The sequence below is a fragment of the Gekko japonicus genome, unplaced genomic scaffold (assembly GCF_001447785.1).
Source record: "Gekko japonicus isolate JY-2015 unplaced genomic scaffold, Gekko_japonicus_V1.1 scaffold738, whole genome shotgun sequence".
Lineage (NCBI taxonomy): Eukaryota > Metazoa > Chordata > Lepidosauria > Squamata > Gekkonidae > Gekko > Gekko japonicus.
In genome coordinates this window covers 163,823-189,622 of record NW_015173145.1, presented here as the reverse complement: position 1 = coordinate 189,622, position 25,800 = coordinate 163,823, and the positions used below count along the sequence as shown (strand labels likewise).

The window sequence follows — 25,800 nt, the reverse complement described above, 5'->3', positions numbered from 1 at the left end:
TAGGTTGGCAGGAGCTGGAACTAGAGACGGGAGCTCACTCCATCATACGGCACCCAGGTCTCGAACTGCTGAACTACCCACTTTCCACAGCCTGCAATTCAGCGTCTTAACCACTTGAGCCACCGCAGCTCCTTATTTAGAGAGTACTATTTTGCTGCTTGTGTTTGTGGGTGCTGTTTTAAATTTAGATTTGTTTTTATCAAGCTGTTTTCTTTTTTTTCCCCTTGTGAGCCTGTTGTGAAATTTCTGTTGTTGTTGTTGTTATTTTGTTTAAAGTATGTCGTTCTCTTTGGCATCCAAGGCAGATTGCAAACATGATAAACACTTTTGGTCAATCAGTAATGGATTGCAAAATACAAAAACATCAGGCAATCAGTGAGTGGATTATAAAATATGGTAAGATTTGAGTCTAACAGCAAAGGTTCCTAGTAAGGCAAAATAATGCAACCAGGCTGAGATTGCAGAACAGGGGATAATAGAAGGAAAAGCAGAATGCAGGCAAACCTCTCTGTTTAAGGCAGGAAGTTAATCAGCACAGGGAAGACTTTATGCCTAACTGAAGTCACCTCCTGAATGGAACCACCACACCACAGCTTTGCTCCTTCTAATCCAGTTCAGAGTAAAATTATGAAGACCACTGTAATGGTTCCATGTTTTGGTGTGTGTGTTCCTTTAAATGTTTAGTTTGTCTGCAGTAATATAAGTAATATAAGAGTGGTAGAGGGTGACAAGTGTGATTGATTGGCTGCTGACAGAGAGTGTGGGAGGAGGGGTGTCTGAGAGGATTCTCTCTCTCTGTGTGTGTGTGTGTATATGAAGGAATTCTGTTATATGAGAGAGACAAGTATGGAAAAGTTTTGAAGAGAGTCTGTGTGACTATGGAATGCTGAGTCTAATTCTTTGTGAATAAGGCCAACAGTTTAGTCTGTGTGACTAAGAGAGTTGATTCTATTCAGAGTGAATAAAACAAAGAGACTAGCCTGTGTGGCTATATATATATATGAGAGAGAGGGAGAGAATACTGAGTGTATAAGCCTTTCAGAGTGGAGTTTGGAGTCTGATCGTGGTGCCAAGCTTTGCCAGTTATATTTACAAGTTCCTTTCTTCAGCAACTGTTCAAAATAACAAGAAACCTATTTTGCTCTTTATTAAATAAATCATTTTTGTTTAAACTTATCCCAGAAATCAGTACAGTACTTCCTCAGGCCCACATAGTCCTCTGAAGTGCCCAGACCCTAGGTCATACTACCAAAAGAGAGATTTGGAATTTTTAATTCCTGGTGGCAGCATAAAACTACCAAGTTTATATACACAGAGAGTGTTTAAAGGTAAACCCATTTCCCCTATAAGCAAGGACGCCACAACCACATATTCCTTCAGGGACTCGAAGCCACAATAATGAACTTTACATTTTAAAATACTTTGTGGGTTGCGGAGCTTGAATCACAAATTGAGAACTTAACAAAAAAAAAAAACCCTGGCAGAACTTCAAAGTAGTGATCATTTTATAGGCCTGGAATTCTTGCCAAAGCAGCTTCTCTTCTTTCTATACAATAAAACATGGACGTGTATAGAGGCCAAATTGCCATTCCTGTCTGGATTCTAACATTGTTTTCTTTGGTGGATCTTGTTGTTTTGTATTTATTTTGCTATGTTTGTACCTTATAGTGGTTATCTTGAAAATAGTCAGTGGTCCGACAAGACAGCACTCTTTTACACTTGTCTCCAACTGCAGTGTTGTTAGAAGCCAAGTTTTATCTTGGAGGTATTTCCATCTTTTTGTAACATTCCAGTGGAGAAGACTTTTGAAACAGCACATACAGCTCAATAAAATGGGCTCTGTGCAAAGAAGAAGAATCCTAACGCAACGCATACAAATGCACCAGTCCTTGGGCAGTTGCATTCTGCCAGTGTTTTAATCTTGGTTTATCGTGTTGACTCAGCTGCATAGTATTCACAATATGCCAGCTGGGGTAAAGGGAGTTTCCTGATTTCATCATTTAGTGTGGAAACATGTGAGGACGCTCTAGCTCAGGGCTGTGGTGGTGGGTGGCAAGGGCCTTGCCCTGTTCCCTGTCCGAAATGTATCTTGGCTTGCGGACTTAGGAGGAAGGGTGGGTGCCGCAGAGCCCAAGGAGAGTCAAAGCTGTTGCTCCTTTAGCAGATTAATGTTTCAGAACCTCAGCTTTTCTGCTGGACCCCCAAGGACAGGATTTCTCTGAGCAAGTCCGGGGTGTCTTCCTCCTGTGATGGCACATACGAAAAGTGGAACTGTTCCCCTCCATCGTTGCATACTGCGTGGCAATGTCCAAAGCGATCTGTAGTGCAGGTTCAGGGACGTATATCTGGATCACAATACAGCCCCAGTGGCAGACGCATGGAGAGGAGCTCACCCCTTCCCGCTGGCATTGAGTGTGAGGCTTAGAGAGGGAGGGCCTGATCCTTGGTGAAGTTGCTTGACTCTCCAGCAAGCCTCCCTTGCACCTCCTTTGGTGAAGTGTTTTGGTGTAGTGGTTAGGAGTGTGGACTCTAATCTGGGAAAACCGGGTTTGATTCCCCACATGCAGCTGCTGGTGTGACCTTGGGTCAGTCATAAGCTCTGTCAGAGCTGTCGTCTCAAGGGCAGTTCTTGAGAGAGCTCTCTCAGCCCCGCCTACCTCACAGGGTGTCTGTTGTGGGGAGGGGAAGGGAAAGGGATTGTAGGCCACTCTGAGACTCCTCTGGGTAGTGAAGGGCGGGGTATAAATCCAGTCTCCTCTTCCTCCTCCTCCTCCTCCTCGTGGAGAAAGCAAGTACTGATCTGCTGAGGTTTCCCACTCAAATGCCTGGAGGGATGGAGTCAGAAGACCATTTTTAACCTTTACTTAAACTAAGCTGCGGTGGCTCAAGTGGTTGAGACGCTGAACTGCAGGCTGTGGAAGGTCAGTAGCTCAGCAGTTCGAGACCCAAGTGTGCCGCATGATGGAGTGAGCTCCCGTCTCTAGTTCCAGCTCCTGCCAACCTAGCAGCTTGAAAGCAAGACATTGCAAGTAGGTAAATAGGTACCACTTCGGTGGGAAGGGAACAGCGTTCCGTGCGCCTTGGTGTTTAGTCATGCTGGCCACATGACCACGGAAACGCCTTCGGACAGCGCTGGCTCTTCGGCTTTGAAACGGAGATGAGCACCGCAACCCTACAGTCGGACTCGACTGGCTTTCGAGTGAGGGAACCTTTACCTTTACCTTTTTAAACTAAGCACAGATTTATATTATAAAGCAGGGCATGTGTTCTAATATAAAATACTTGTGACTTAAAGAAAAGCATTTCCAAAAGAATTGGATCTTTGTCAGTTTTCTTTTTTTTTTTACTGTGCTGGTCAGTTTATGGGATCAGTCTAGTACTTTGGAATCAGTCTAGTGCTGATTTTTGTACAGTTTTTGGAATCAGTCTAGTGCTGATTCTGGTATTTGTTGGGGGCGTGGTTTGTCATCAGGCTTTCTTCTTGATGTTGTTTGCGATGTATTAATATTACTCCCCTCCACTGATTCCATTGTGTTTCTCCAAGACAGTGGCAGTAACAGTAACGGATGGCTTGCTGGGTTCCTCCAGAACATTTACTGCCACTGGTTGGATTTCCTTCTTTTCCGTTTGCATTTCTGTAGGGATCCCGAAGCACCCAGCATGCCCTGGTCTTCCTTCTGTGCCTTGTCCATTCTCGGGCTCTTCACAGCCAGAGAAAGGCGGGCATAGAGCTGCTCGCTCTCTGATAGGCTTATTCATCTGAGTTGGTCGGTTCCCCCTATTGGCCCTTAGGCCTGCCATTTTAAGAGACCTGGAGTCAGAAGAGGAGGAAGAGGAGATTGGGGGGGGGGGCTTGCATGACGTTGATTTGAGAGGGGCATATGGACAATGTTCCCTCTAAGCTGTGGAGTCTTGTGAGCAAAAATTCTACTTTGTGAGCTCCTGGCGTTAAAGTTGTGAGCAAGTGATTTGACTCCTGTATAAATTAGTTTGCTCTGGAGCCCCATCCTTCCTGAGCTAAGACAAAAATGTGTGAGCCGGAGGCTAAAAAACTGAGCTAGCTCACACTAACTCAGCTTAGAGGGAACACTGCATATGGATCCCCATTCTTGTCATCACAGTATGGATCGCATGGGCCCTCTCAAAGAGGTCTCAGGGAAGAGACAGGGGGTGTGCCATCAGATCACAGTGACCTGTCAGATCCGATCAACGAGATGACGAGGGTTGATGACAGGGTGGTCTGGAACGGATACGTTTGCTTTCTGATACCTGTGGGGCCAGCGTTGTAGAGTGGACTGATGGCGAAGGGGTTCTCAGAATGGGTGTGGGTTCGGTGACGGGTTCGAGGGGTAGCCGTGTCAGAGCTGTGGTCCTCTGATGGGAGGAAGACGATGACTTGGATGACTTCGAGGATGTGATTTCTGCCTGCTTCTGCTTGTCACGGGCCCTTTGGGGAATGCCCCCGAAGCAGTTCTCCCAGGAGATGCTGGGGCCGTCAAGAGTTGCGCCATCTGTGGCCTTGTAGCCAGAGCCGAGGGCTCTAAAATTGGTCTTACATCTGTCGGAACTGATAACACTCGGACTGGCCTCTCTGGATTCGGTCTTGTTGGAGCCACACCGAGCAAAGCTGTTTCTCATAAAGCGGCTTCCAAGCCCAATGCTCTGTCAGGCCTTGCTGTAGGAGTGAACTGACTACATATTGGGCACCTTGAGACATCGTGCTCTTTAACAAGGTATAGTAGACACGAGTTGTGGTTGTACATATGGGGGAACTTCACCCCCAGGATGTGCATTTGTTAAAGAGAGCTTTTTGGGCCACAGTATTTGAGGTCTATTGCTCTTAATCTTCTTGTAAGGTTTGGTCTTCTTGTAAGGTTTGAGGAAAGGTTAAGGCGGTTGGGGCTCTTTAGCTTGGAGAAACGACGACTGAGGGGTGACATGGTTGAGGTTTATAAGATTATGCATGGGAAAGAGCAGGTAGAGAAAGAGGTACTTTTCTCCCTTTCTCACAATACAAGAACTCGTGGGCACTCCATGAAATTGCTGAGCGGTTGGGTTAGAACGGATAAAAGGAAGTCCTTCTTCACCCAAAGAGTGATTCACACATGGAATTCACTGCCACAGGAGGTGGTGGCGGCTACAAGCATGGACGGCTTCAAAAGGGAATTAGATAAGCATATGGAGCAGAGGTCCATCAGTGGCTATTAGCCACAAGGTATAGATAGGGACTCCGGGGCAAGGGATGCTCTGTCTTCTTGGTGCTTGGGGGGGGGGAGTCAACAGTGAGAGGGCTTCTAGTGTCCTGGCCCCACTGGTGGACCTCCTGATGGCACTGGTATTTCTGGCCACTGTGTGACACAGAGTATTGGACTGGATGGGCCTTTGGCCTGATCCAACATTGGTGTCTCTTATGATCTTATGTCTGGGACAAGTGATGCTCTGTCTTCTTGGTGCTGGGGAGGGCAGTGGGAGGGCTTCAAATGTCCTGGCCCCACTGGTGGGCCTCCTGATGGCACCTGGTATTTCTGGCCACTGTGTGACACAGAGTGTTGGACTGGATGGGCCTTTGGCCTGATCCAACATTGGTGTCTCTTATGTTCTTATGTCTGGGACAAGTGATGCTCTGTCTTCTTGGTGCTGGGGAGGGCAGTGGGAGGGCTTCAAATGTCCTGGCCCCACTGGTGGGCCTCCTGATGGCACCTGGTATTTCTGGCCACTGTGTGATACAGAGTGTTGGACTGGATGGGCCATTGGCCTGATCCAACATTGGCGTCTCTTATGTTCTTATGGTCTGCTGAAAACAGAAAAAAGGCCCAAAGGCTGCAGTTTTCTCACACTGAACTTCAAACAGAAGCACCTCTCTCCACAGTGGCAGAGAGGCAACTGACGGAAGGGCATTCTGCTCTCTCCTTTGATGATGGGAAAGGTGGGAGAGCAGCTTGGAGGAGGGGGAGAGGAGTGCCCGGTGGAGTTTTTGAGTTCCAGAATCTCTTGGTGGTAGGCCCGCCACGTGCACAGGAGCCCATGTGCACAGGTACCACGGCCACGAACTGACCATTAGCGCGTATGTGTGGGAGTCCCAATGACGCGCTGCCTTTGTGGGCTTCATGGCCTGTTGCTCCGAATGTGGCGGTACTTATGGTGTGACTGGTTGCATGACAGGGTTTTTGGTGCTAAAGAAGGGTGCACCCTGGGAACTTTACGCATGTCCAGTGCAGAAGATCATCAGTTCCAATATGGTGCTATGAGGAATGGGGGGACCGATACCGACAGAGGAGTTGTTGTGACTCCTAGAGGGATGCTTAACCCTGGCACTGGGGGGTGAGAAGGGGTGGGGCGTGCCTTCCCATGGTACTATAACATGGTATGACAGACACTGTAGGGCTGGAGAGCAAACGAGCACAGCTTAGACTCGGGACTGTGATTTCAAGGGAGAGTCCAACAACTTGGGGGGGGGGGAGTGCCTTTTTAACACTTGAACTTGGGACTGCCTGAGGCTATGGCCGTAAACGTCCGAGCGGTGGGACTTGAGCCCTCTGAGGTTTCCTGAGGGGGCAGTGCCCCCAACAGGCTGCGAACCAACGCCCTGCTTCCTCCTAGCTTGGGCTGCCCGAGAGCACACCAGCGGTTAGCAGAGCACCATCATTCTCCTCTTCCGGTCAGGCCGACAGCCTCTGATTGTACCCTTGACTCCGTCTGGCCATGATAGGCCAACGTGAAATAATTGTGTTCCCTTTACGGCCTTGCACCCTCTCTCCCCCTTTCCCATCCATACTTTCCCTTAAGTAGAGAACCATTTCCTTAATGATATGACCAGAAGCTTCTCTTTTGTGAATCATCTCCACAACTGCTTGCCCCCTTCCGTCTGGCTGCGTCTCCGGCGGGAAGAGATTTTTTAGCGCTGGTCGGATCTTGTGTTACACCAGTCTCTCGGTTGATATCCCACCCAGAAGGATTCACGTTTTTATGCGCTGGAGAAAGTGAGCTCTGGTAGTCCCTTGTTCGCCTTCTTATACCCTCCTGTGCAGTTAGATCATGATTCTTCCCTCGGACGGTGGGAGTTGGTGAGATCCTGTCAGAGAAGGTAGCAGGTGAAGAAATCTTATTTCGTCCTGACCCCCCGCCCCTGGGGGGGGGGGGGGGGGGAGTGGCAAGGTCCCTCCCCAGTCTTTGCCAGAACATTCTACAATCAGATGGGGAGTTTTGGAGGTCTTTGATTGGACCCCTGTGACTATGGCGGTCACTTTGGCTAGTTCTGAAAGGTAAAGGTAAAGGTTCCCTTGCTCGAAAGCTGGTCGAGTCCGACTCTAGGGTTGCGGTGCTCTTCTCCGTTTCAAAGCCGAAGAGCCAGCGCTGTCCGAAGACGTTTCCGTGGTCACGTGGCCGGCATGACTAAACACCAAGGCGCCCGGAACGCTGTTACCTTCCCACCAAAGTGGTACCTATTTATCTACTTGCAATTTCTTGCTTTCGAACTGCTAGGTTGGCAGGATGGCTAGTTCTGCATGGACTTAAACAGATCTTTTGGGAGAGGGGTCTTCACATTATAGCTACTGAGTTCGTCAAAAGTGCACCAATTAGGAGAAATCCATTTGGTGTTGAATAATCCTAGCAATATTTGTATAGACTGCATTTGTTCGAATTAATACTTTAGGTAGCTTTAATACATTTATTGTGAATTAACGTAATAAAGATCTGTTTTATATAACTTTGAGCTCCTTTTTTAGCTGTTGGTCTTTGGCAGCACCCTCTTTTCAGGTGTCTCCCCCTCAAAAAACAACAACAACAACCCTGAGAAGTCTGCACCAGTTTCTGGCTGAAAATTAATATCTCCCAAGCTGGTTTTACTCTCTTTGGGGAAAATGTACCACCCATACTTTCCCCAAGCATAAGTAAAAGCATACAAAAAGGAGGGGGGGGGGGGGGGAGAAGGAAAGGGTTAAGAGAGCTCCCCTCCCCCTCTGAAATTGCTGCTCCTGTGGCTGGGTTTTGTAAAAGAAAGTCCGCTGAAGGGAGCTGTGCCTGGTGCAATCTGGATGGAATTAAACACATGGATTGCTTCAGCACAGCTTTGTGCCATTGGGGTGTGTGTGTGTGCGCACGCACACACACACGTCTGGGTGTTAGGTTTAAAATGTTATATCCAAATGTTTATGCAACCAAACAGCTCTGCTGGTTTTTGGCTGAGCCCTGGAGCCTGCAGAGAACCTCTTCTCCCCTTTTAAAGGTGGCAAAGGCAGCCATCTGTGGCTCTTGGCTGAGAGCAGCGGTGGTGCTCCAACAAGGACTAAAGAAAAAAAATCCCCTTCCCACCTTACCAATGCGTTGTTCCCTGTTCAGTCAGGAGATGACAGAAGGCTTTTCAGTAATACAGTCAAACAAACCCACGTTGGCTTTCAAGGGAGAGCGCAGTTAAAACTGACTCCGGCCCACACTTTGCCGGCCACCTCTACTCAGAGGGGTGCTCTTGTCTGTGTTTACCACATGAAGATCAGAACATCAGAAGAGCCCTGCTGGGTCAGTCCACCTAGTCCAGCCTCCTCTCTCACACAGTGGCCGGCTAGTTTCTCTGGAGGGCCGGCAGAGCATAGAGACCAAGGCCTTCCCCTGATGTTGCCTCCTGGCCTTGGGATAGAAGAAGAAGAAGAAGAAAGAAGAAAGAAGAAGAAAGAAGAAAGAAGAAGAAGAAGAAGAAGAAATTGGATTCATACCCCGCCCTTCACTACCCAAAGGTGTCTCAGAGCGGCTTACAAACTTCTTTCCCTCCCCCTCCCCACAACAGACACCCTGTGAGGGAGGTGGGGCTGAGAGAGCTCTCCCGAGGACTGCCCTTGAGAGAACAGCTCTGGCAGAACTTGTGACTGACCCAAGGTCACCCAGCAGCTGCATGTGGAGGAGTGGGGAGTCAAACCCGGTTCTCCCAGATTAGAATCCACGCACTTCACCACTACCCCAAACACCTAGTCCCTATCCAGAGGAGCTTTTTTATCAGACCAAACTAGGAAGCAGGAAGATTAAGAAGAAGAAGAGACTGGATTTATATCCTGCCCTTCACTACCCAAAGGTGTCTCAGAGCAGCTTACAACCTCCTTTCCCTTCCCCCTCCCCACAACAGACACCCTGTGAGGTAGGTGGGGCCGAGAGAGCTCTGAGAGAACAGCTCTGACAGAACTACGGCTTGCCCAAGGTCATCCAGCAGCTGCAAGTGGAGGAGTGGGGAATCAAACCCGGTTCTCCCAGATTAGAGTCCGCGTACTTACACCAAACTAGCGTACTCTAGGACTAGTACCTCTGAATGTGGAGGTTCCCCTCAGTCACCATGGCTAGTAGCCACCGATAGACTTATCCTCCATGAATCTATCTAATCCCCTTTTAAAGTTGTTTAGTCCTGTGGCCATCACTACATCCTCTGGCCCGATTCCACATTTTAACCACTTACTGTGTAAAGTAGTATCTCCTTTTGTCGGTCCTGAACCTACTGCCCATCAGCTTCATTGGATGCCCTTGAGTTCTAGTGTTTTGGGAGGTGGAGAAAAAAATTCTCTTTGTCAACTCTCTTCAGCCCAGGCATAATTTTTATCAAACTCTTATCATGTCCCCCCCCCCTTAGTTGTCCCTTTTCTAAACGGAAAAGTCCCAGACTCTTCAGGCTTTCTTCATAGGGAAGGTGCTCCAACATGCCCTCCTGCACGTTTGCCCTTGCTGTTCTCCCCACCCCCCATCCGTTTACTGCTTGGCACCGGAATCCTCTTGTAGATTCCCCCCCCCCCTTTCTGAGCCAGGGCTGGACATGCTTGAACAAAGAGAGAGGAGCCTCCTGCCGTTCTCTTGGAAACAGCTCTGAGTCACAATGGCTAAGCAGGCCCTTGCTTTCAGGTATGTGGATGTGGTCTCATCACTTCCGACGTGGTTCTCCCCCCCCCCCCCCCACACACACCTTTCACTCTGCTTACGGCTCTGTGTTAGTTGTGTGGCTCACTTCCTTTCACTGGTACATAACTGCTGGGCCTGCAGACATGGAGACTGACAAGGCAGGCAGATTGGCAAGAAAATCTTATTGAGCCCTGTTTGACTTTGAGTTCTTGGCTGCGGTCCATGACCAATTTCCTGTGCTTGGGACCAGCAGTGGGTGGTGATTCTGAGCACCCTTCTGACGCCGGGCCGACTTGGCTTCAGGAGTACAGGCCAGAGCTTGAGCCTTGCATGGTGAGCTAGTTTTCCCAAGGAGTGCCCCAGAGAATAATGCTGTAATAGACCAAGCTGGCTATACAATGACGTGGTTTTTAAACGCACTCAGCTTTGACTTCTGTCTGTCTTAAAAACAGCTTGCCATCCTGATCTGGGCAAGGAATCCAACCCAAGATGGGGCTGTGCAGATGGTGGGCCAGGCTTGCTTCTCATTGGCTTGGGTCGCTAGGGGGCAAGGGGCAGGTGTAGTCTCCACCCCCACCCCCCCATTCCCTTTCTCCTATACGTGCGGTTATTATTCCTTCCTATGGAGGAAAGTAAAGTGCTGCATTTGGGACAGTCGCCCGTTGTTTATCTTGCATACTCAGTAGATGGCGGGGAGGAGAGGAGGTGGGTTCTGTACATTCCCTCTGGCCGTCTTTCCCTTAGTACCATTTTTGGGCTTGCTGTTCTGGTGTGTGATTCCACGACGGAGAGGAATAAACGGAGAGGTTCTGGGAAGAGTGATAAACGTCAGAGCGCCATAATGGGCCTTGTTCAATCAAGGAAGAGAGGTGCTGCTCACTCCCAGTTTTGGTTTCGGATGTTGCCACCTTGGTTCTAAATACCACGCTCATCTGGAAGGCCTTCCCGTGGCTTCATCGGCCAGAGGGCTTCCGGAAGAGAGGCTTGCCTGTCACCCCAGCTGGGCTCAAACCTGCTACGGTTACCCTCTTGAGGTGCTTTGGTGAAGCTACCCAGATGAGGTTCTTTCTGTCATGATATTTATACATTGCCTTTTCTGCCATCAAATAGTGTCTCTACTGTTTGAGTAACCTGATAACAGCTGCCCAACTTAAGTTACTTATTTATATGCCTTGCAACCATTGTTCCCTCTAAGATGAGTGAGTGTGAGCCAGCTCACAGTTTTTTAGCCTCCGGCTCACATTTTTTGTCTCTGCTCAGGAAGGAGGGCTCCAGAGCCAACTAATTTATGCAGTAGCCACATCGCTCGCTCACAACTTCAATGCCAGTAGCTCACAAAGTAGAATTTTTGCTCACAAGACTGCATAGCTTAGAGGGAACATTGCGCAACACAGACAACTTGGCCAGAGTCTGGAATACAAGGGAATTTAGCCGAATTCCCCTTGGTTTTATTTTGATTTGATGCTGGTCCAGTGCCCTGGTCTAAAACCCTCTCTTTGGAGAGGCATTCAGAACAACTGGAATGTCCTAGGATCAGTAACCTTGTAAGCAGAGGAATTGGCACGATGGGTTAGAAGTTGCCCCGGCTGCAGGAACAATGTGCCTTTTTGGCTTTGTAAAAGGAGATCTGTGAGTGGCATTTAAAACACAAATGCTCAGCAATGCATTCTTTGCCATTAGAGAGTCGCTGGCTTCGCTTGTGTTCCGTCAAATCACTCTAAACTGCTCAGGCCTCTTGCTTCCACTGTGGTTCTGCCATTCTCTTGCTCTTATTATTCCGTCCTTGCAGCGAGAATCTTTTGACAGCGGTGATCCAGCCCTAAAACATTCTAAAACTAATAAAAATTAATTTCTCCGTTTCACAGAACAGGTGAAAATGTTAGACTTTGTTGACCTCAAAGTATTTTTCATCAGAGTCTCTTTTTCACCCAGCCGGAATGACGGGAGCAATTTTAAGCCTTCGAGTGGCGGTGGCGGCTGCATCAGCAGCGGCCCAGTCGGATCCACCGTCGCCTCACCCTGCTCCGGTCGCATGGCAGGACAACCCCCCCTCTTCCCTCTCGAGGCTATAGGGTGTGCGGTGGAGGGGGGGGAGATGAAGAGCATTCCCCAGTCAAACCAGCCTGTCCAGCTATGTCTCAGGATACAATTATCCCTTTCCCAAAGTGTGTTTGCACACAGTGTCGGAGGAATGCCAAAAATGAGAAGTGTTAACTTTAGAGAGGTATAGAAACACCAGGGCCAGACTTTTTTTTTTTTGAGGTGGTGTCACAAGACACTTGACATCACCGTTTTTTATTCAAGGCAGTTGTATCATGCTGCAGGATTCCAGGCCTTCGTGGAAGAAGGCATCGGGCGGTGTGAACGAGGGGCCAGCATCTCACGGGCCGAGGCTTCCGAATGCAGTGCCAGAGGTCAGGAAGGGGATCCTCTGCCAGGGAAGCCGACCTTGTCACTGAGCCCCATCCCTCCGGGGATGCTGATCTGGCCCGAATGGTCCAGAGATAGCCGCATTCTTCTCGTGCTGGACACCCAATGACTGGAACTGGCTAGTCAGTTTGTCTGGCTCTGCAGGGGAGGGTGATATTAAGTGTGGCTTTGGGCACCGGTTGGGAAGAGATGCCTCGATAAATAAATAAGTAAATCAGGAACTGTGGAAGAAGAAAGGGTGCGTGGCCCTCACAGCAGTCTAGTCTCTGGTCCTCAGCAACAGAAGCTGAAAGGAGCCCCATTCTGTTCGGTGAGGCTTGTGTCTCAATAGCAGGTCTTGAACCAGTGCCAGAATCCAGGTCAGCCGGCCGGCCTTTGGCTCGATCCGACCACATCGTGGCTGTCTGATGCATGGGGGGGGTGCCAGGCGAGGGAAGGGCACTATTCGTAGCTTGGAGGGGTCAGTCATTGTGGGCTCTGACTCACGGGTGTTCCATGTGGGCGTGGAATTCCTGCAGGGTGACTGCTGCTGCTGGGTTCCTTCTCCTGTGCCCTTGTCTGAGTGGCAGCGAGTCATCGCAGCCACTAGGGTTGGTTGTTTTCTTCTTGCCAAAAGGCAAAAGGTCTCACCCTCGCCCAGAGTTGAATGCGCTCGAGTGAGAGTCGGCGGCAGTCTTCGGGCAAAAGACACAAGACTGTCTCTGTTCCCATTTTTATACATTCATGGCAGTTATGGGTATGCTGGTAGCCTATCACCTTCCTCAGCACCTGGCCAGGTGTTGTGCGCAGGTGGCCGTGGGAGGTGGGGATGCCGGGCTCGGGGGCCTGCAGGCTTTGTGGTGCTGACTCCGCACAAGGCCCTCCGAACCCTGCTAGAGAATGTGGGAGAATGTCCAAATGGCTAACCCAGGCAAGCGGCATTTTTTGCCCCATACATTTCTGGGTGTTCAGAGTTCCCTGCTGTCTGGAGGATTTCGTGACAGTTCCACTGGCGATCCCGTGGCTTCCTTTTGGATTGCCTGAACAGAAACTGGTCAAGGATCACAACAAAGTTAGAGTCCAGTGGCACCTTTAAGACCAACATATTTTTAGTCAAGATGTGAGCTTTTGTGTGCATGCACACTTCGTCAGACACATGCACACGAAAGCTCACATCTTGACTAAAAATTTGTTGGTCTTAAAGGTGCCACTGGACTCTTTGTTGTATGGCTTCACGGCTGCCCACCTTGGTCAAGGATCGGCAAGGAAAGAGCAGCCGGGGATTCGCTGATTCACAGTATTGAAGTATCTGTTAATCTGGGGCTTGTTGGCTTAGCCGTTGGCCTTTCACTGCACGGCTATCAGGTGGGTTTGTCTTCTTGGGACAGGCTTAGTCGTGGCCTCTTGAAATTAGTCTGTGAGGAGCGTATGGCGTGGGTGTTGCATGTTTGCTCTCAAAAACCGAGTATTTCCCCCTGTTCTCTTGAATGACCATGTACCAAGTTGGGAAATGTCTCCTAAGTGTAGACAGGCCCTGGTCCCTGACTTGGTTATATACCTTTCTAAGCCCTCTCTATGACAACATGGTTGGACAAGGAGTCTTGCCACTTTGTTTTGGGGGAGAGATAGTACAATGCTAGAATCCCATACTCCTTCATGGATCACTGCATTGACTTGGTGAGGGGCCCCCATCACTCCTTGGCAAATAGAAGGAGAAGTTGTGGAAGCAGTGACATATTTCACGTTCCTGGGATCCAAGATCACTGCAGACGGTGACTGCAGCCATAAAATTAAAAGACGCCTGCTCCTTGGGAGGAAAGCGATTGCAAACCTAGACAGCATAATAAAAAGGAGAGACATCACCCTGCCAATCAAAGTCCGTATGGTCAAAGCAATGGTATTCCCAGTAGTACTCTATGGCTGCAAGAGCTGGACTGTAAGGAAGGCTGAGCGCCGAAGAATAGATGCTTTCAAATTATGGTGCTGGAGAAGACTCCTGAGAGTCCCCTGGACTGCAAGAAGATCAAATCAGTCAATCCTAAAAGAAATCAACCCTGACTGTTCCTTGGAAGGCCAGAGACTGAAGCTGAAGCTCAAATACTTTGGCCACCAAACGAGAAGGGAGCACTCCCTGGAGAAGACCCTGTTGCTGGGAAAGACTGGAGGTCAAAGAAGACGGGGACGGCAAAGGATGAGATGGTCAGACAGTGTCATCGATGCAACGAACATGGAATTGAGCAAATTCCGGAGCACGACGGAAGACAGGAGGGCCTGGCGTCATCTGGTCGATGGGGTCGCGAAGAGTCGGACTCGACTGTGCGACTGAACAACAACAACAACAGAATCCCATAATTCCCCACTTCATCATCTTGTGGGGTCCTGGACTGGAGCTGGCAGTGCAAAGAGAGGTGGTCCTCACTGCAGTTTTCAGCAGAAGGCTGCACAGAGCTGGCACTTCATGCTCTGAGGCAGCTTTTGGGGTGGTGTGATGCTGCTGGGATGTTGCCTTGGGCTGGAGATGAAGATCCCACCTAATAGGGTATATCTGGCCATCCAAGCTTGTCTGCATCAGATGGAACAGGTTGACAGTTAAAAGGAGGTGTCCTGAATCAACACTTGGCTACACCGGGGGAGCGTGGGATATTTGTGTATGCGCACACTTGATGGGCACTTCAAAGCCCTCCTGCTTTGCGAACAACATCCAGAGCAGGTATAGCACAGTGGCTAAGAGAATGAGCTGTGGTACGGGAGGCTGTTGGTTCAGGTCTCATCACAAACTCATCAGGTCCCCTGCTTCTGCCCCAGTGTGCATTGTGGGAATAATGGCCAATCCGGCCAGGTGGTGGCAGTGCGGCGCTACGACTCAAAGCCAGCCCAGGAAGAACTAACGTCATCAAGCCAAGCTGAAATGAATGCCGCCCGGAACACGACTGAAGCCTACAGCTGAACAAAATCCCCGTCGGCTGCAAACGTGTGCGATTTAAAGAATTATATGTTGTCCTCCCTTACCCCTATCATTGTTAGTTCCTTGTGAAAACCTGTGTAACTGTAAATCGCTCAGAGCCAGCAGCCCTGCAGGATTGAGCGATCAATAAATCAAAAGGTATTATTATTATTAATAATAGTTCTGGACTTCCGTAACATATCAGACGACTGGAATAATGTCTCTGAAGGGCCTTGGACACAGAAAGAGCTGGACCAGGAGGTGGTGGCGGCATCTATCTGTGCTTCCTGACGAGAGAAGTACATAAAACAAAGGAAAAGGGGACAAAAAAATGTTGATACGAAGCATGCCTGTAGCCATCGCAAATACTCTCCAAGGATTGCGGTTTCCCCCCTTCTCTCCCTCCCACTCAGCCCAGTGTTCCTGCTGTTTAATACAGTAGGCAGACCCCATGGATCTGTTCCACTAGCAGGCACCCTTTCCTTCAGTGGGAGAAGCCTGCCCCCGGGGGCTAAGGGCCTTTGCTAACAGATCAGATCCACAGGCTCTATCCCGGGTGATTCATCCCATACATAATCGTAAGGATGCACTTCTTGTGCCAGCAGAGGGGAAATCTGCTGAGCTGTGTACAGTCCTGTGTAAGTCATCTACTTTGTCCTCAGAGCAAGAATATTTTGCTTGTGTGTCAACCTCTTTTACTCATTTGGAGTTCCGGCTAAGAATGCTTTAGCCGAGGTTTCCCGAGGGTGGAAATTAAATGCCACTCAACCTAGAAATGCACGCAGAGGCTCAGGCCAGGCATCGTCCCAAACCACTGCTAAGGAAGCTCCACTCACACTTGATGTGGTATCTGCCTGGACGGACCAATGGTCTGTCTGCCAGAAGCTCCAGATGTGGCTGTCTCTGCACTAAACCAGTACTCGGAGTCCCTGGATGAAGGGGGACGATCATGCACTGAATCCAGAGCAGATGGGGGTGATGCTAGTGGGGGAAATGGATGTGATTGGAGGTACCGGCTTGCCAGCTCTGGTAAGCAGGTGGTTAAAGTTTGGGATTACTTCTGGACCCCGCCTTGCTTCCGGAGAGTCAGGCTGCTGTCGTTGCTAGACGGACTGCCTGTCGTCTTTATCTGCTGTGTAAGCTGTCCTCCCTTCTGCAGGCCTAGCTGTGGCGATCCACTTTTTCTGTAGATTGGGTTACTGGAGCAGGCAGATGCAGCATGCACTTGATAATAGTATCTTGACAACTTCGGCTGGTGCACAGCAGGACTTCCCGTCTTTTTTTGGGTTTAAATGCAATGGCAATCTAGACTCCGCAGCGCCGGCTGCCTGTGTGCTTCCCAGTTCAATTCATGGTGTTGGCTCTTCCTTATAAAGTCTGCCCACGTAGATGCACACAGCAGTTGCTTTTAATTGCGCCACCTGTTTGCCAGGCGTGGTTCTCTTTGGCCCGATCTAGAGCTTGCACTGTTGAGGCCTTTCCCAGGCGGTCTGCAGAGTTCTTTCTTGCAGACCTTTTCAAGAGGGCTGGTTTTGTTGCTGTTGCCTTTAGCACAGCATGGTGGGAGTGGGCTTATGATTTATAGTTGATGCGGTTGTTCAGTGAACTGTTTTCATATTTTACTGACGATGCTGTATTTTAGATTTTTGTTGTAAGGCACTACTAAGTTTCTGGAGAGGCAAGTATACATTTGAAAATCACCCCCCACTTCCAACCACCACCTGAGTTCCAGCCCTTGGTCTGCTCGAGAATGGGTTCGCAAACGGGAGAAGGGAATGGTTTGTTACAACCGGGTGCCGAGGGGCAGAGAATGCAAGCCGGCCCATTTTATTTTTTTAGAACATCTAAACCAGGGTTAGCACAAAGTATGGTTTGGTGTGATGTCTGAACTGGCTGTGTGTGCGATTCGAAGCACTGCCACTTCCTCCTGTTGGGTGCCCACTTTTGAACTCCCCCCCGCCCCACCGATATACACGTTGTGTGTACTTTCTACAGCAGCTGACAGCAGTTCATAATAAATTATATGAGCTTGGTTTTTCCCCCCAAGCGATTTTGAGTATGCATTGGGATGTAGCAAAATCAGCCCTAAAACAGAGAATGATGGACATGGAGAGACAGACGGATCTCGGTAGATGTCCTAATTTTAGAGCCCCAGATTCTGTCAAATATCACTTGCGACCCATGTCCTATTTATCACAGCTTGATACTCATAAGTTTAGGAAAACCTAGCCAGATGTGAGGCTTTCCCCTCCGCGATGCTTGAGGGCAGATTCAAAAGGATCCCCACTGAATATAGACTTTGTCGATGCGGCTCAGGAGAGACAGAAACTATTGAGCACATGATGCTCAGATGTAACTGGTATAACAAGATCCGTGACAAATATATTACTCCTCTTATAACAGATATGGTGGGACAATCAGGTGCTGAGCAATGTAACCGATTGTTAATTGATGGGAACCGGACAATTACCGCAACTGTGGCAAAATTTTGGGTAGCATGCTACTGCATCCGAAATACACAATCAAATGTATAATAATAGTTGCCTAATAGTCTCTGTTTTATGTTCTTCTTTTACTTATTACGCTCAACTGTATTTTTATAGAATTTTGTTTTACTGTCCTAAATTCAGTTATATGAATGTTATATTTAAGCATGTGTGTTCTATGGCTTGTTGCCGTAATAAATGACTGACTGACTGACTGACTATCTACTTGCAATTTCTCGGTTTCGAACTGCTAGGTTGGCAGGAGCTGGAACTAGAGACGGGAGCTCACTCCGTCATGCGGCACCCGGGTCTCGAACTGCTGAACTACCGACCTTCCGCAGCCTGCAGTTCAGCGTCTTGACCACTTGAGCCACCGCAGCTCTGTTCTTCTTTTAGCCAAGTTTAAAAAACAAAACAAAAACCAGCCTCTTTATATACCTGGCCATGCTGTTTGGCACTGGTGGTGGTTTGAGGGCTGTCTGTGGATGAGTGAAGTAGCCGGGGTTTTCAGAAGCCACCTGATAGGTGGTGGTGGGAAGTGCCGTCGAGTCACAGCCGATTCACAGCGACTGTGTAGGGTCTCCAAAGCAAGAGACGGGTTGGCCATGGCCTGCCTCTGTTTAGCAACCCTGGACATCCTCGGTGGCCTCCCGTCCTGCTGCTAACCAGGATCAACTCTGCTCAGCTCCTGAGACCTGATGAGACTGGGCCCGCCTGGGCCATCGAGATCATGGTGCCAGTCTGACTGGGGTTCTCCGACTCCGCCCTCTCCATCTATGGCCCGTGCTGTGCTCCCTGCATAGACCCACCCATCCGGGAGCAGACAGCCAAGGAAGCCGAAGCCCTCTTAGAACCTCTCCCGTGGCCACTGAGAGGTTGCGGCTCCTCCTGGCCAGTTCCTGAGAGCAGAGGCGGAAGAGGCCCCCCCCTGAGTGGGTGCCAAGTGGAGACTTTGGCCTCAGGTTGCCGGATGTGTACAGTTGTTCCTGGAGATTGTGGGGATGTTGTTCCACGGGTAGGAACGCAGATGACCTGTGAGCTGCAGGAAATTCTAAATTGGACTACTATGCCGGCTCTTGTGCGAAGGCGTATCCCTTAGTGAGAATGTTGTTAGCATGAGGAAATGTGACACACATCACTATGGTGACTTGGGATAAAACTTGCCCGCTGTTTAGTGTGGCGTGTTCAGCTGGTGCAGCCAAGTGTACCTGAGAGAGAGCCTGCAAAGCTGTTTCCCACTCCTAATGTTGATCTCGGCTTGCTGTTCTTCAGAAATTCTGAAGCCTACCCATATGCTGAGAGATTTTGGAGTCTTCAGTTCATGCTTTAAAGTCTTATGATGACCAGTCATGATCTTAAATTAAAAAACACACACCAACCAATGTTCCCTCTAAGCTGTGGAGTCTTGTGAGCAAAAATTCTACTTTGTGAACTACCGGCATTAAAGTTGTGAGTAGGTGAATTGGCTGCTGCATAAATTAGTGTGTTCTGGAGCCATCCTTCCGGAGCTGAGACAAAAATGTGTGAGCTGGAGGCTAAAAAACTGTGAGCTGGCTCACACTCACTCAGCTTAGAGGGGACACTGACACCAACCCGAATCCTGTCAGTGTGACCAAAACGGAGTGCAAAAGATAAAGCAGCCCCCTCCTGTCTAAACAGGCCAAATGGATCGGTCTCTACATAAGAGAACAAGGGCCCATGCTGCTTGGGGTAGTCCAGACCAATGTTCCCTCTAAGCTGTGGAGTCTTGTGAGCAAAAATTCTACTTTGTGAGCTTCTGGCATTAAAGTTGTGAGCGAGCGATTTGGCTGCTGCATCAGTTAGTTTGCTCTGGAGCCGTCCTTCCTGAGCTAAGACAGAAAGGTGTGAGCCGGAGGCTAAAAAACTGTGAGCTAGCTCACACTAACTCAGCTTAGAGGGAACTCTGGTCCAGACTCATCAGAGCTCAGAAGCTAAGCAGGATCCACTGTGGTTAGTACTTGGACGGGAGACCACCAAGAAAGTTCAGGGTTGCCGCGCAGAGGGCAACAGTCATTCCACCTCTGCTCATCTCTTACCTCTGAGCGGTTGCCATAAGTAGGAGAAAGTTTGAATCCAGTGGTACCTTTAAGAGACCAACAAAGTTGAATTCTGGGCATAAGTAGGTTGTGACTTGACCCCCTTCAAAAAAAGAGATTAAAAATGGTGACACTCGGAAAGTGTTGGTCACCGCAGCACGTTCTCTCTCTCTCTCTGTGTTAAGTGGCATCAAGTCGGTTCCAACTTATGGCGACCTTATGAATTAATAACCTCCAAAACATCCTATCACCTTCTCTGGTCTTGCAGCCTGAGGGCCTCTGTGGCTTCCTTGATTGAGTCCATCCACCTCATGTTGGCTCTTCCTCTTTTCCTGCTGCCTTCAACTTTTCCTACCGTTATTGTCGTTTCCATTGAGTCTGGTCTTCTCAGGATGTGACCAAAGTACGATAGCCTCACTTTAGTGATTTCGGCTTCTAGAGAGAGTTCATTAGCAGACCTTAAAAGTCTCGATTCTCCGGACAATAACATCCCAGAAGGAGACTTTGGAGATTCTAGTGTAGTACCGCTGTGTTTGATCCCTATGGAATTTCGTCTCAACGAATGTCGGGAGTGGCCAGCTCGCTTTCATTAGGTGTTTGTTTACCATGTTGATGTTGCCGTGCTATTCATCTCCCGTGGCCGCTAGCCAGCCCGAGGATCACACCCACGCTTATTGGATCTTCTGTGCCTTTGATTGGATTCTATACCCTTTACTGCTCCTTGTACTACCGTGACACACCCACCGTAATCTCACGCAATGCTTGGCCTTTTGGCCTCACTTGGTAAAAAGCCAGCCCTTTGTTCCTTGTGCTGTGTCTGTACTGGGGTGTGTGCGTGTAAACTTCCTATTTAGGTGACCCTTTCACACATCTGATGGAGCAGATTCTGATCCACAGAAGGAATACATCTTGTTGGCGTTTCAGGTGCCTCGGGGCTTTCTGTCTGTCCTAGCAAAATGACAAACCCAGGCACCCCTCGGGAACCCATACACCTGAGGTTTAAAGAATTTCCTTACAAGATTGTCTCCCCCACAGGGAGAGTCTGTTGGGGGGAAAAGATTTGGTGGAGTTTGATTTCACCCAGAAACCTAAAAGGTTTGCTTAAAATGTCGGGGCACTGTTCTTTGAGGTGCATCTCATAGTAATGAATCAAGGTGGGCAGCCGTGTTTGCCTGAAGCAGCAGAACAAAGTTGGAGTCCAATGGCAGCTTTAAGACCAACAAAGGCCCCGGACACACGGGCCGGATATCGCGCGGGGGGGAGGCGTGGCTAATTGCCCGGCGCAGTTTGATCCGCAATTACACGATCAGACACGCCGGCGGCACACCACGGGTCCTTCCCTCGGCACTGGCGGGTAAACGAGGGTGGCGATCACACGACGATCCTGCAGCACGGCAAAGAAGTGGCGTGGCGCAATCACACCAGCAATGGCTAGGCGCCGCTGCCGTGACAAACGGGGTCATTTATTATTTTTTTTTAAAGCTGAAACGGCACTTTCGCTTCCCTCTTTGTGCGCATGCACCGTTGGGTGCTTGTGCGCATCTTGTGGAGACTTAGGGGGGGGAACCTGTTTGCCTCGGAGGTACTAGTTTTTAACTCCACATCTTCGGCGGGAAGCCTCGGGTTCGCCACGGGAGCTCTACGCTTCCCAGATGTGGCAGTGTGATCGCGCCCGGAAAATCCGCCTATCTTCCGTCTCCGTCTGACCGCAGCAAAAGTTTTATTCAAGGTGTGAGCTTTCGTGTGCACGCACGAAACTTTGTTCTATCTCACAGTAATGTTAGAGCTCCCCCTGGCCCACCAGACTGAAGGTTGCAGGAACTCCTCTGATGCTGCAGCTGGGCCTCCAGTCACATGTGCCCCCAACGTTTCCCATGTAACCAATACTGGCCCTCACTCTCTCTCTCTCTCTCTTGTGCTCTGGTGTCTTTCAGCAAAGAAAGTCATACCTGGAGCGGAGTGTTAAAGAGGCTGAAGATAACATCCGGGAGATGCTAATGGCTAGAAGAGCACAGTAGGGGGGCTTCAACCTCATCAGTACCCCCCCCCTTTCTTGTATTTGGACTGAGCGGAGAAAAGCAGAGCCACCTGGGAGCCAGATCGTTCCGTGCAGAGGACCCGAGACCCTTGAGTCATGCAGTGAAGCTGCACCCACCCATCCTATTGTTCGATGTACCAATAAATTCTACCTAGGGTCTGGTTCTTTGCTGATCTTTCTTTAAGCCTCCCATGTTCCTTTTGTCAGAGGTTCAGAGTTATCTGTTGAAAATCTTACTGTAGATGGAGGGAGGGAGGGGTTTTTTTTGGGGGGGGGGTTGCTTTGTAGCATCAACAAGAAGCAAAAGTGCTTTGTTGTTGAGAGCCAGTTTGGTGTAGTGGGTAAGTGTGCGGACTCTAATCTGGGAGAACCGGGTTTGATTCCCCACTCCTCCACTTGCACCTGGCTGATGTGACCTTGGGTCAGTCACAAGCTCTGGCACAGCTGTCCTTGAAAAAGAGCAGTTTGTGTCAGAGTTCTCTCAGCCCCACCCACCTCACAATGTGTCTGTTGTGGGGAGGGGAAAGGAAAGGAGTTTGTAAGCCACTCTGAGACTCCGAGTGAAGGGCGGGGTATAAATCCAATCTCTTCTCTCTTCTTCTTTGTGCAGAAGATGATAATGGATGATAACGGTGGGTGAAAACCATGTACACTACGACAAGGTTGTAGGAGGGTTCAAGCAGCATTTAAGCAGAAGTCTAGCTTGGAGCAGTGGAATTTTTTACTTCCAGGTTGCCGTTTCCTGGGGGAAGCGGGGGTGGCACAGTCCTCTGCCACCGATTGGAGATATTCAGAAAAGCAGCTGTTAGAGATCTGTTCCTATGCATAAGTATGAACTGAAAGAATTGGGAAAGTTAGATGCACATTTTTTAAAAAGTACATGGAATTCTGAGGTGGCAAAAAGGGTGATGTGGGAATGACTTCCATGCTGGGGGAAGATTTAGACTGCAGGAGCAGGTCATGATATGGCACAGGAGGGGGCCTCTTCAGGGGGAAAGCATTTTATCAAAAAGCCGCTTGATGCCGAGAAATTGTCAAAGTCTGACCGGATACTGTAGCACTTTGTTCTGTTGTTTCAGACGGCCATGGCGACGCCCCCACCTGAAAGGCTACGGTAGCATTGGTGCCACCTTGTGGAAGACATTTGTCATAAGCATTCATTATTGTCTGGCTAGAAAATATCCCCACCGTCAACTCCACCTCCCACTTGGATGAATGAATGTAACAATCGAGAGAGACAGTAAGGATAATATTCTGACTTCATTGCCTGGCGTGGACCTCAGGCTCGCTCTTTGGGGGAGACATGAACATCACGCTGAGCCAAGGTCATGCAGCCGGTCCTGGTTTGCCTGGGCCTGCGTGGCTCTTGGCTTTCACATTCCGCCCTGCCAGACGTCTCGTCGATTGCTGGCCTGGATTCAGACTGGGATTTGGATAAGAGAGGGACCTGCACAGAAGGGTGGGGACATCCGCTTTCCCCCTCCTTCTCCCCTGCCCGAACTCACTGTTGCGCCCCGCACTCTGGTGAGAGGGTTTGAATCCAAGTCTTATGAGGACAGGCTGAAAGAGTTGGGTATTTTTAGCCTGGGAAAGAGAAGGCTTAGAGGGGACAAGATTGCAGTCTTCAAGTATTTGAAGGGCTGTCGTGTAGAAGATGGAGCAGATCTATTCTCTCCTGCTCCATATTGCAAGACTAGATCTAATGGGTGGAAATGACAAGGGAGTTGATACCAGCTAAATATCAGGAGAAACTTCCTAACTGTAAGAGTGGTTGAGTAGTGGAAGGAACAGACTGCCTCGGGAGGCGGTGGATGCTCCTTCGCTGGACGTTTTCAAGCGGAGGCTGGATGACCATCTTTCGGGTATATTGTAGGGTTATCTTTCGGCTATGCTCCTGCAGAGTGCAGGGGGTTGGACTAGATGACCTGCAAGGTGCCTTCCAACTCTAACATTCTATGATTCTATGTGTGCGCACAGGGGTGTACTTTGGTGTGCATCGTAGTTAACGGTGGCAATCCACCATACCAGCCAAACTACAAAGGATTCTTTTGCAGATACGACGCCGCAGAGTTTTTGCAGAGTTGTACTCTATTCTGTTTATATTTTTAATTTTCCTGCAAACTCCTACACCACAGCTGTGGTTGCCCCCCCCCCTGTGCTGTGGATTTGTCTGCACAGGGGTCAGTACTTGTCCTGCATGTCAGTTACATAGAATGATCATTCTAAATCCAGCTCGGACTGGTTGCTTTGCAGGACAGTCGGAATTGGAAGGAACCCAGCTGCTCGCTGAAGGCAGCCCCGGAGTCCCTCTTGACTGAGCACTCCCTCACAGCTCTCCAGCGGGTCTGAGTGGACCACACCCACCCACAATAGCCTGACATTCGAGACCAGGTTGAGGAGGAAAAGCTCGGCAGCTGGGGCACCCTCTTACGCTGGAGATTCCTACAAGATCTGTACTGCCTCTCTGTGGAGGCATGGCTTCTTGCATCGGACTGCCTTTTGGTTAGTTTTCTGTAGGAATTCCAGTCTCTCCGTTTAAGGGCCGATGCAACGGTGCTGCGCAGAAATGTGGGTAATTAAGCCACAGTCGATAGCTGATGCTGCCCTCTGGTGGTGGAAACCTATAATTCAGCCGCAAGAGGATTGGCTGGCCGTGTTACGGATACTGAATTCTCCTGGGATTTAAAAAAAAAAATCTGTATACTATTTGATACTATAGAAGTGACTGAGCAAAGAAGCCGTGTGAAAAGTAACTTCGGTTTGGGGGCTTGTGCCCAACAAGGCTTGCTTGCAGGGTGGGCTTTCCCTGCTTCCGTCTCCCACTGAGCTTCCCTAATCTCCCCCCCCCCCCCCCGGGTTTGGAAGAGACAAGGAGTGGGAGGGGGGAACCAAGGAAAATCACCCCCCTCCTCCTCTGAAGACGGAAGTGCCCTCCTGTCTTTTGGAACGGAGCAGCTAGAGACAAGCCAGTTTATACGCCTAGGAAGGTTTCACATTTCTGTCTACAGTAGAACTGGGCTCTTTCAAATCTAGTGTAAAATTGCTGAGCTCCCAAAGGCATTTTTAAGAACGAGTCTGGCACGGTGAAGTAAGACATTCTGATGATCCAGTATCGGAACTGAACCCAGATGTAGAATAGAAGCCCAAGAGAGTGCAACTCAGCCAAACCTAGATTGAAACACTATCTGTGAAATATAAGAGAGTATCAAGGTGGGTAGCCGTGTTGGTCTGAAGCAACAGAGCAAAGTTGGAGTCCAACGGCACCTTTCGAAAGCTCACACCTTGAATTAAACTTTGTTGGTCTTAAAGGTGCCATTGGACTCTAACTTTGTTCTATAAAAGCGTATGAGTAAGATCAGCCGCCTAATGCCTACCACTGTGTTCTTAAACAAGGAAAAAGCCAGTGCCCATCTCAGTAGCTGGCACGCAGATCACATCACCCAGGACCGCTCCTCGCCTTCCTTGCCTCAGCTTGCCAGGATGACTGCAGCAGTAGTTCGCTGCACCCTTCTGTCTGACCCAGGCCAGAAGGTCAGCAGCAAGTTTGTGCGGAGGAGAGAAATGACACAGGATCTCACCACCTCCTCTGCCAGCCATACTTTTAGGTTTCACTCAGTTGCTCAAGCACGGGAAGGCAGAAGGTTTCCTTCTTATTGAGTAGATTACTTTTCCATTGGTAAACAGGAGAGTGGTGGATCAAAAGGAATTGAAAATGCAGGGTTAGGGGTCTACTGTGCCCCTCTGCCACAACATCCTCCAGGAGTGGGACTGGTCTCACTGGAACAGGCAGTCCAGCTTGTGCTGGAGCCGAAGAACCCAACTGATAAGCTCTGGCTGCTCGTAATTCACTGGAAGCGTCCCCTTGCCTGCCCCCTTGTCTCCGTTCCTCACTGCATCAAAGATGCAACTGGGAGTCGGAATGGCTTCGGACGTGACTCAAGGAAGACAGTCTCTAGTGGCGGCCTCTGCTTTTGGTCCAAAGGGGGCATTCCT

At 49.4% G+C, this 25,800-nt stretch overlaps 1 protein-coding gene across 1 annotated transcript in view; it reads left to right on the top strand.

Annotated features, from left to right (window-relative positions):
* PFDN1 (prefoldin subunit 1) overlaps window positions 1-21,963 on the top strand; it is a 62,100-nt gene extending 40,137 nt beyond the window's left edge. Inside the window, exon 4 of the mRNA XM_015422323.1 lies at window positions 21,704-21,963. Coding sequence (XP_015277809.1) covers window positions 21,704-21,787 — 84 coding nt within the window. The 3' untranslated portion in view covers window positions 21,788-21,963. The remainder of the gene's footprint in view (window positions 1-21,703) is intronic.
* Window positions 21,964-25,800: the final 3,837 nt, after the last annotated feature.